General features: G+C 40.5%; 1 protein-coding gene across 1 annotated transcript; it reads right to left on the bottom strand.

Annotated features, from left to right (window-relative positions):
• Window positions 1-269: 269 nt before the first annotated feature.
• Window positions 270-2,139, bottom strand: LOC133709620 (gibberellin 2-beta-dioxygenase 6-like). Its single transcript, XM_062135415.1, has 3 exons — window positions 1,615-2,139; window positions 1,145-1,466; window positions 270-889 (listed from the first exon to the last, which is right to left on the bottom strand). Exons 1-3 carry the CDS (start codon window positions 2,061-2,063, stop codon window positions 659-661), a joined length of 1,002 nt encoding a protein of 333 aa, XP_061991399.1. The 5' UTR covers window positions 2,064-2,139; the 3' UTR covers window positions 270-658.
• Window positions 2,140-12,133: the final 9,994 nt, after the last annotated feature.

The following is a 12,133-nucleotide window of genomic DNA, read 5'->3' as shown; positions in this document are numbered from 1 at the left end:
TGTCTGACACTATTATAGTCGGCTAATCCCAGATGTGTACAATTATAGCTGCTTTGGTATTTAATCTTTTTTCAACTTTATAGTCGGCTAATCCCAGATGTGAACAATTATAGCTGCTTTGGTATTTAATCTTTTCAACTTTACCTGATAGTCAAAATCATACGCTGGTGTGGAAACATCAGCTGAATCACTGTAGGTTGCCGACTTGAGTATTCATTGTAATATCTTTAAATAGTGGTTGAACATTCAATAGCTTAGCTAAACAGATGTGTTCTCCAAAAAGTATATATATTATTGAAATAGAAATAAATAAATAAATCTATTACATCTCCAATTGGAGCAGAAACTAGAAACCCTGTGTTGGTATACAGTAGTACATGAATGTATATATAATTACAGTAATAACAATAATAATACCTAAAGCTACAAATGGTGAGTATATATGGAGCGAAGAAAAAGGGAAAGAAAAAAAAATTATATTTCAAGTAACACTAATAAACAAGTTGAGATGTTTCCTCCTGGAAAAGACAGCAGTCTTTGACTCATGTGGGAATCAATTGCACTCCCTCCTTTTTCTTTTCTTTTCTTTTCAACTTGCACTACTAAATCTGATTGAATCTGATGCCGGCATTATTCGGTGCTGGTGCTCATTTGCTTCCTAAATAAGAAATCTGGAGAGACCGACTTTATGGCCGAGTTTCTTGACATCTTCTTGAATTTGGCTCCTGTATTCTCCAAATGTGAACTTTCTATAAATGGAGGATTCTCTGCAACTCCCTATTAAAGAATCATAAGATGGGCACAGAAAGTATGCTATCGAATATCGTTCCGTTTTCTCGTTGGCCATGACCTTGTGTTCCACACTCTTATACACATCGTTGCTCCATGCCTGTGTATATACAATTAAGCAATTATTAACTAATCAAAAAGTCAATATAAAACATGTTTTATATTTGACATGCCTGCATATTAATGTTTCACAATAAATAAGGATGTATGTTGAACCAACTGGTAATTGCACACCAGGCATGTCACATGCTGTACACGACACAATGTTGTGTTTATACTGTATAGTAATATCGGAGATAACAATGTTGCCGGACTATGAATCTGAGTACAATTAATTAAGCATCGATTAATATACCTGAAAAAGATCTCCAATGTTGACGATAAGCGCGTCCGGATTGGGTTTTACAGCAACCCATTTGGAGTCTTTCATGAGTTGAAGTCCTCCTACTTGATCTTGGCAAAGAATGGTGAGGAAATCACTGTCAGTGTGAGGCACTAGACCAAACATCTCTGGGGAAAATGGACAAGCCGGGTAGCGATTCAAGCGAAGAAAGCATGAGCTCGACTCACAAATGTCTCCTGCAGCTTCCTCTTGTTTGTCGAGATTATTAATTAGAACCCGAGCAAGCACTTTTGATAGGTTGGACATGGCTGTTGAAAATTCCTCCATCACTTCCCTGTTGCAATGCATGCATCAAAAACACTTCATTAACTTAATTAAAGTAAGGATTTTTATGTTTTTGAACTCGGATTAGGATATGTCAGGGGATTGATCCCCTTAATGCAACAACGAATACAAGCAAATGATTGGAACATATGTCATACCTTAGAGAGGTGAACTCCCCATAGCAAGTTTGGTCTGAGATTTTTGAGACAGGAATGTGAAAAGCTTCAGACCAAGAGAACTGAGTTGGGTGAGTTGCTGTTGGAGTCCCATACCTATAAGAATTGTTGAGAAGCCCAGAAGTTTGTTTCTTCTTAAAGGGTGCTGAAAACAACTTCACTTGCTCTCTCCTCATCTTCTTTATAAGCTCAGAGCTTATGCCATGGTTCACCACTTGGAAAAAGCCCCATTCTGAGGAGGCTCTACAAATCGCGCTAGCGCATGCTAGCCTGTAACTCACGTCATGGCTTTTCAACCCTTCAAGGTCTATCAATGGGAGCTGGCATTCTTCTGTGATATGGTTTTCATGTAGTTGAGGATTTTTATCGGATGGCTGGTGCAAAAGGGCTCCATAATGGTGTAGGAGAGGCGGGTTTGAGTCTACTAACATAATGGTATTGTTTGTCCTTGCTTGGTTTGCTTTCTGGTTTGAGTTTGAGACTTTGATTTTGGAGTAGGGTGGGAAATGAGTAGCACCAAATGTATTTATATGGACTTGGTGAGGAGGAGGAGTAGGACAAAGAGCACAAAAAGAAGAGAACAAAATATGAACGGGTCAAGAATGGAGCTACCAAGTAGTGACATTTGTCACAAGGAGGCCTGAGGCTGACCTAGTCAGTCTACATTTTGGAAATAATCAGAAAAACAGAAAAAAGGTGTGGGAAAATAAGGAAGAGATCCAAGTCCCAAACCTAACTCCTGCTCCTTTTGACTTTCTGAAACAACCATGAAAAGGTATTTGATTCAATGCATATATAGGACTTCAGAGTTAGGAGATGGACCTTTTCCCCTAAGATATGGCAAACTTGTCTTCTGGATTTGACTCATCACATCTCTTCCTTTTCCACCAATTTTCTCAAGCAGCAGTAAACTTTCACTACAACACATTTTGTTGAAACAGAACTGACACACTAATATGTATGGTTTCTATCTTACCTAACCTGGTTCAAAATCTTAACTGAGGAACTTTCTTTTTGCTTTACAATAAGGAATCTTAGGAACCTAACTTGAGGAATAATTATCATTGATTGACCTTTTATTTTCTGCTGAGCTCATTTCACAAAAGATTCTGGTTTTCGTTCTAGAGTTCTACCGTCTACGAATACCATCTTATTTATTGATGAGGCAGGCAGAGCTGCATATTATGCATCCACGATGTCAATGGGCAAAAGACAAATGCATGTGAGAGAGAACCCCCAACTGCTCTGTTTTCTCTTTGATAATTATATCCTAATAGTCCTTATAATTAAGCTTTTCATGACATTATCTCAAAAATTAATCCAAATCTTTTGACCTGTAAAAACAGAGGCTTGTAGGGTTTAGGAGAATGAGAATTTTTACTGCTAGTTGCATATTTGCATGTGCATTTCAGATTTGAAGCACATGTTAAGGGGCCCAATTCCAAAGTCATATATGTATGAGCCAAAATTCATATTCATTTATTCAGAGTTGAGAGACATTGTGCCGCCCAGATGAGTCTGAAATTCGACAACGTGATGTAACCAATCTGTGTGGTGCTGGTGAGTGATGCCGCCCCAAACGCAAAGAGGCATAACATGTCTCTGTCACTTGTCATTTCCACACTACTACTCCGAAACAAATTCAACCAAACATTGTCTGGCACTTGCGACTCACTTGTGCTCGAAGGATGAGCTTGATATACATTGTTGGTTGTCTTATTTTCGGCAGTTTCAGTTTTTGGAAGAATGATGATCATCTAACATGGTATGAAAGACCCTCCTCTGTTTGCTGGATATTTTGAGTTTCAATCATCCATCCAACAATACATACATATGTGCATAACATGAAGTGTTAGTTTGATATATAAGGCCAAGATCATTTCTGTTGAAGGAATATCGATTTAGTGTGCCTTATCAAACTAGGAATAATTTCATGGTTGTAATAGGAGAGAAGGTTCTAGAATTCCTAGTCCTACTCGGATTAGTTTTCCTTGTAACATTAGAACATGTACTTTGTAATCCCTATATATAGGGCTTCTATTCTCAATAATAAATACACAATTCTCTCATCATTCTCTCTCGAATCTATTTTACTTAAACACGTTATCAGCACGAGTTCTAACCACAAAGCAAAAACCAAAAACCTGAAAAACCTTTTCACCGAAATCTGCCGCAAGCACTTGCCTGCAGCTTTTTACCTGCATGCCTGCTGCCCCCGCAGCCCCTAGCCTGAGCTAGCCGAGCCTTCGCTGCAACCTGCCCTTGCGCTCCCCGCGCCCCTGCGCTCCTTCGCTGCAGCCTGCACGCCCGTGCGCTTGCAGCTCTATATCGCTGCCCCTGCAATCTCACAGCAGCCCTTGCTGCCTTGCGCACTGCCCCTGCAGCCACACAGCCTTGCCGCAAGCATACTGCCCCTGCAGTTCCGTGTTCCAGCCATCTGCCATAACCAGGATTGCAATTGGTTTGCAATCCCAGCTTAGGATTGAACAGCCTCTACAATCCTAAGCTTAGGATCAAACGATACCGGCAATCCCGACCCCCGATTGAAGCAGTATCTGCAATCCCGACTTAGAATCAACAATCGTCCAAGCTTCATAAATTCAAGAATCAAGTTTTCAAGCTTCAATTAACCAAGTAAGTATTTACATTAAAGTTCCCGCTTTCGAAATTTATATTTCCTCTTTCTTTTTCTTCGGGGACTTGCAACCTCCCTTCTTCTACATCCCACCTTTCTTATAACGTGAGTTCGATTCTTGAGTAAGCGGAATCGTGGGGATTCACGCAATTAACGAACTAAGAGCGTTCGTAAGACTTCGGACTAAGAGCGTCCGTAAGCATCGATTTATGACCATATAAACATCATTGTTTCGGTCTAATTCAATTATTCTTGGAAATCGATTTCTTGGTAGCATAGCTCGGAAATCTTATTTATATTAGTTTTCGTGGAAGCATTGACTCCGAAACTAACTTGTTCTTGTTTCATCTTTCAGGATGTCAAACATGAACAAACTCGATTTTGTTCCATTGGATTATGCAGGCAAAAGGTACTTAATTTGGGTCATTGATGTCGAGATCCACCTTATTGCCCGTGATTTATTGCATACTATCCAAGAGCTTTGTCCTATAGAAACAGCTCCAGACCCTCAAACTGAGAAAGATAATTCCAAGGCACTTGCCTTCATGAAACGTCACATGGATAGTGACCTACAGTTTGAGTTCATAAATGAGGATAGCGCCATAAAGCTTTGGCATGCGCTTCGCGAACGATATGGCAATGTTCGTGACTCCATACTTCTGAATACAGAAGCAGAATGGAAAGATCTTCGCTTCTCTGAATTTGACACGGTCATGCTATTTTATTCGGAAGCCCTCCGCATCAAAGTAATGATGCGTCTCTATGGAAAGATGATCACAGAAGACCAGTTGATTGAGAAAACCCTCAATACCTTCCCCGTCTGTGCTATGAGGTCCTCTGACTTATTCCGGACTCATGTAAATGCAAGACGGATCACAAGTTTTCAATAGCTTATTGAAGCTATGGCCACTACTGAAAGACATGGCAATGAACTTGTGAACAGAAGATTTGATAGGCTTCAAGATAGCTATCAAGAGCATCGTCCTATGGCTAGAGAAAGTCGCCATCGACGTCATGATCCATACGATTGAAATGCTCAAGAAGGTAATCGCTCAAGGCGACAATCACACGACTGTAGGAGGCGTGATTTTGAGGGACATAGGGTTGGAAACCATGGAACCAACGTTGGCCATGGGCACCACTTTCCAACGCCACCAGTCCTAGGGACTATGCATATTGCGCCAATGCGCCTCAATCAAGGGAGAATCCTCTTTATGGTGTCTATTTCTGATATGGAATGTCTGATCAATGGACCTGAATTTGCAATGTACCTACGAAGGTAGTCGCATCATGGTGATCAAGACTTCGAGTTCACAAAGACTTTAAATATGGCGATGAAGACAAAATGCCGCAGATTTTTATTTAGAATAGTCTTTTATTTTTCCAAGAATTATGTAATGGCAATTATGCCTTAAATCAATAAAATGACTTATTGTATTAACTTTTTCCCTCTAGGCATACTCAAGAGTACTTGTGATGTCTAGGCAAGGTTTGATATGAGAGAACGGTTTTAAAAGTGAGCAACGCTCCACCAAAATCTCGCCTTACCTTACCTGGTCACAACTAAATTGAAATTACCGAACAGATTGAGTGACTACGATTTGTCTACGGTTTGATTTTTATGTTGGATTAGATTTTGGTCACGAAACTTTGATGTAATCATTGGCTATTATTAATAAAGTATCGATTTATTTTATCTCAAGTCGTAGACATATTTTTCGAACTTTATGATGATATAAGAGCCAATGGTTTTCATGTGGAAACACATTGTGAGAATGGACAAGAGTTCCTTTGCATCACCTCTAATGACTACGGACATAAACTAGTATTAGAGAAACTTATGTGTCGCTCTAGTGGGTTGTATGCAACCATTATTCAAGTCATTGAATCCAACCATGTCATGAGATATGATTTATGGGATTCCGACACATATAGGCTTTGGCACGACCGTTTGGGACACCCAGGTCGTGACATGATGATCCGTATATTAAAGACTTCACACAGACATCCCTTTTTCAGACCGAAAGGAAGTAAAACTCGAAATTTGGATCAAGGAGGAGCACTTGCGCCTCACGGCGCCTTCCCCCTTCAAGTCCGGCCACCACAGGTCGGCGCCGCCATCCCCCTGCGGCCCAAGGGTGGCTTTGACGCCACCTCTGCTCCCCAAACTCCAATTTCTACTTCTAAAGTCAATTGTGACTTCGTGGCTCAACCAAAATCCTCATTGGTTATTTCTAAAGCCCATTATTCGTTCTGCAAAGCCTGCTCTTTGGCAAAATTAGGATCGAGACCATCCTATGCAAAGGACACCAAAGAAAATATACCATTCTTGCAAAGAATCCAAGGTGATATTTGTGGACCTATTCAACCACCATGCGGACCATTTAGATATTTTATGGTGTTGGTTGATGCATTGACACGCTGGTCACATGTCATGCTATTATCCACAAGGAACGCTGCATTTGCTAAACTCCTAGCACAAATAATTAAGTTAAGGGCTCACCACCCTGATCATCCTATTAAGTCTATAAGATTAGACAATGCTGGGGAGTTTACATAAAAAACTTTTGATGAATATTGCATGTCCATTGGGATTGATGTTGAACATCCAGTTCCTCATGTTCACACCCAAAATGGTCTCGCAGAAGCCGCCATTAAACGACTACAAATGGTTGCTCGAGCATTGGTGATGCGCACCAATCTCCCTATTTCTGCTTGGGGCTATGCAATATTGCATGTAACTGTGCTTATTCGTCTGAGACCCACTGCCACTCAACCCTTCTCTGCGTCCCAAATGGTTACTGGGTATGAGCCTGATGTCTCACACTTACGCATATTTGGGTGTGCAGTTTATGTGCCTATTGCGCCTCCACAGCGCACCAAAATGGGTCCTCAACGACGATTAGGCATTTATGTTGGATATGATTCTCCAATGATTATCCGCTACATAGAACCCTTGACAGGCGATCTCTTTACCGCTAGATTTGCGGATTGTCACTTCGATGAGATAGTTTTCCCGTCGTTAGGGGGAGATAAGAACATAAATGTTCAACATGAACGACAGGAATTGTCGTGGTCTATCCCCACTCTGTCTCATCTTGATCCCCGAACCGCACAGTCCGAAATTGAAGTGCGGAGAATTGTCGATCTTCAGAACGTAGCAGAATCGATGCCTGATGCATTTTCTGATATCGCTAAAGTGACGAGATCACATATACCAGCTGCAAACGTGCCTGCAAGGATTGATATCCCTAAAATTAGGGGACATGACGCCACCTCAAGAGTACATGAGTATGGCGCCAACGTCCCCACCCTTGGTGACATTGTGGCTAGGCCTACAGCCCCTACCAGGAAGCGCGGGAGGCCCATTGGTTCGATGGATTCTCGCCCAAGAAAGAAAGCGAGTTTGACACAAAATAATCCATTAATCATCGATGTAAATAATCCATCTCATGAGAATATTCCGGATTATGGTTATGTCCAAGAGACATCATTGGGGGACGCTCCAATGTCAGAACCAACTCCAGAGAATAGAGAGATCTCCATGAATTACACTAGTGTACATGAGATGATGGATAGAAATTCTATGGCGATTGATGATGCATTTGCATATCATATTGCAAAAGGAATTATAGAATATGATGATATCGAACCTCGCTCTGTTGAAGAATGTCAACGAAGAGCAGATTGGCCTAAATGGAAAGATGCGATCCAGGTTGAATTGGATTCACTAACAAAGAGACAGGTATTTGGGCCTGTAACGCAGACACCCCCAAATGTAAAGCCTGTTGGCCATAAATGGGTCTTTATTAGAAAGCGTAATGAGAAAAATGAGGTGGTAAGATATAAAGCCCGCATTGTGGCGCAAGGTTTCTCACAACGCCCTGGAATCGACTACGAGGAGACATATTCTCCCATAATGGACGTTATAACGTTCCGCTACATTGTCAGTTTGGTAGTTTCCGAAAAACTTGACATGCAGCTTATGGATGTGGTTACAGCATATCTCTATGGGGATCTAGATTCAGAGATATATATGAAGGTTCCAGATGAACTTCAATTACCCAAATCAAGTGGCTCTAAACCACGGAGCGCGTTTTCAATAAGATTAAAACGCTCACTATATGGATTAAAACAATCCGGACGGATGTGGTATAACCGTCTAAGTGACTACTTGATTGGGAAGGGATATATTAATAATGAAATATGCCCATGCGTGTTCATTAAAAGAACAAGTTCCGGATTTGCAATCGTAGCAGTTTATGTCGATGACATGAACCTAATTGGAACTCTAGATGAGTTGAAGGAAACTGCTAAATATTTGAAATCCGAATTTGAGATGAAAGATCTTGGAAAAACACGGTTTTGTCTCGGTTTAGAACTCGAGCACCGTAGTGATGGGATTTTGATCCATCAGTCTGCATATACTCAGAAAATTCTAAGGCGCCTTCATGAAGATAAAGCAAAGTCTGTGAGTACTCCCATGATTGGTCGTAGTCTTGAGCCAGGAAAAGATCCGTTTCGTCCAAAGGATGAGGACGAAGAATCATTAGAGGCCGAAGTGCCCTATTTAAGTGCAATAGGCGCATTATTGTACTTAGCTCAATGCACAAGACTAGACATCTCATTCGCAGTGAACTTGTTAGCTCGACATAGCTCTGCGCCAACACGCCGCCATTGGATTGGTGTAAAGACAATCTTTCGATACCTAAGATGTACGATTGATATGGGCCTATTTTATCCCTACAGAGAGAAGAGGAATGACGGAAGAATGAGATCGGACCCCATTAGGATGGAGCCGCCGTCCATAACATGACCGTCGGCCATGTTGTCACCACCAGCGCTGCCGCCGCCCATGGTGGCCGGCCTCACCCTATTCCCCTCCATCAAAACGACAACAATGTTTTGATGGGTTTTGCTGATGCAGGGTATCTCTCTGACCCTCACAAAGGTCGCTCCCAAACAAGTTATGTCTTTACCATGGGAAGCACTGCGATATCTTGGAGGTCTACGAAACAGACCCTTGTTGCTACTTCCTCGAATCATGCAGAGATTATTGCTCTACATGAAGCCGTTCGTAAATGTATATGGCTAAGGTCGGTAATTAGACATATTCAAGGAAGTTGTGGTTTGAAGTCTACCACAGATGAACCTACATGCATTTATGAGGATAATGCAGCTTGTATTGAACAAATGAAGTTAGGTTTCATCAAGGGCGACAACACCAAGCATATATCGCCTAAGTTCTTTTATAATCAGCAACAACAATCACTTCTAAAGATTGAAGTGAATCAAATCCGATTAGAGGATAATGTAGCAGACTTATTCACCAAGTCGTTACCTAAATCCACCTCTGAGAAACATGTGAAGAGCATCGGATTGAGAAAGTTATCCGAACTCCCACGATTGTAGCAATCAGGGGGAGATATCGACATCAGGGGGAGTTATGATGTCTCCATGTTCGATCTCGAAGAGTGAAGGACATGTTGTGCTCTTTTTGTCCTTCGACCAGGGTTATTTTTATCCCACAGGGTTTTTTGTTACCTGGCAAGGTTTTTAACGAGGCAACGGATGAAGCGTCACTACCAAGTTTGAGCGGCACAAGGGGGAGTGTTGAAGGAATATCGATTTAGTGTGCCTTATCAAACTAGGAATAGTTTCATGGTTGTAATAGGAGAGAAGGTTCTAGAATTCCTAGTTCTACTCGGATTAGTTTTCCTTGTAACATTAGAACATGTACTTTGTAATCCCTATATATAGGGCTCCTATTCTCAATAATAAATACACAATTCTCTCATCATTCTCTCTCGAATCTATTTTACTTAAACAATTTCTTAATTAATATGCAAGTTTCTGAAACTTGACTCATACTCGGAATTAAATAACACAAGGAACCAATCAGGCAGCTAGGTTATTTGGGAGTACTAGAAAGCAATAGGGCTGTCAATTCTGACACGACCTGATAACACGACTCAAAACCCGCACGAAATAATTGGTCGGCCATAGGTCAACCCGCCAACACGAAGTGAACCTGTATAACCCGATTATGCTATACTTCTTCTTGAAATTTTGGACGTTGGAAGTATTTGATCATAGGATTAGGCAATTTGAAATATTTTGCTTTATAATTATTCAATTTAATTATTTATGAATTATATATAATTATTTATATTCTTCGTCTTGTGGAGTTTTTACTGAATTTAATCAATTTATACATTTTTTTAGTTAAATGGGCCGCATTGTTAACCCTTAAATGAGTCATTTTATCAAACACGACACGACCTATTTATTAAATAGGTTAAGTGGGTTGGAAACGTGTAACCCGTTTAATAAATAGGTTGGGTTTGGGTTTAAATTTTTGACATGATTATTAAATGAGTTGGATTTGAGTTTGTCTCTTGCAACACGACAAATACATTGACCTGATACGAACCCAACCCCTTGACACAGCCCTAGAAAGCAATCATGTTTTATGTGGTTTGTTAAAGAAGTAGATCTTTGACTGGAAGAACAATTTTTATACAGAATGCATGTGTGCCTGGCTTTGATTGTTTGTTTTACAATAGATATATATGGAACAGTTTCTGTTTGGGATTTCATGGTTTTTTGGCATTTGGGGACAGAACCTTGTTTGTTAGCTAGTCAAGGCAAAAGAGACACAAAACTTACACTCAGCGATCTTAAAGTCTTTGTTTTGGATTTTAATATAATTAAGGGGAAAAGAAGCCGTTCAAACTCAAAGCTGGGAACCTAGCTACATTGTTGTCTAGCTATCTGGACAAAAACAACATTACTTTCTCAATACGGAAACTTATTTGTCCAAGAGTTGATTGCCAAAGAAGAAACAACTGTGAAATTAGAAAATTGGATTTGTGGGATTTGGTCGACACTAGTAGCTTTTGTCTTTTTGATTTGGAACGTAGTGCTCAACAAATTTGTGATGAAGGTCTTGCTTCTTTAATATCATGAAGCTTCTTCCCATGCCTCTTCCTTTTCCATAAGTCTTGTCATTAAGCCTGTTAGCCTTCGGTTAAACTCTTGAGCTAGCCCACTAACCACAATATACATTTTCATATAAAGGATGTAGAGCTTTGTAAGTGAGAATCTTATTTAAGTTCGACTCACAAACGACTAGTCTTGTATAATTATATGAGATTACAATATTTTGTTAATGATGAGGAAACATAATGAAAGTTTACATTCGAAAGTAATGAACTGAGAGGTGAAGAAAAACTTGCAAGTAACTAAAAGAAGTCAAAAGTATTCTATATTAATAGCATTCTTATGTTTTAGTGAACCTAGATACATCATTGGGCATATTACATGACAATTAGATAACTGTTGTAAATGATATGGCTATTCATGCAATAGGTATTGCTTGATGCATGCCATTACTATTGATTGGCGATTGATATGCTTCTAATTAGCGATTGACACATTCGTAATTGTATGAGTGATTGATGTTTTACCTTTTGTACACAAGATGTAGCCCTATATAAGACTCCTCATAGTGAGATGAATATGACACACTCTCCATTCTCTGCGTCTAAACTCTCTCTCTCTCAAATTATTTTATGTTTGTTTTACAACACGTTATCAGCACGAATAGTTCTACCATTGAGACAAGATTGAGGATCATCAACCAAAGCCCTAGCCAGGAAAAAACCTCCCTGCAGTCCCTACTGCCCCTGCAGCATCGTCGCACGCCTGCTGCCCCTGCAGCATCGTCGCACGCCTGCTGCCCCTGCAGCACAGCAGCACGCCAGTTCCTGTGCAGATCAGCCTGTTTGTACGCCCCGAAACCTCTTGATCGGGACCTCAGATCAAAATCTTTCCTTCATCAAAGTTGTTCGTCTCTGCCTCTTC

The sequence above is a fragment of the Rosa rugosa genome, chromosome 5 (assembly GCF_958449725.1).
Source record: "Rosa rugosa chromosome 5, drRosRugo1.1, whole genome shotgun sequence".
NCBI lineage: Eukaryota > Viridiplantae > Streptophyta > Magnoliopsida > Rosales > Rosaceae > Rosa > Rosa rugosa.
Note: the sequence above shows the minus strand (reverse complement) of the source record. Positions and strands in the feature narration are given on the sequence as shown.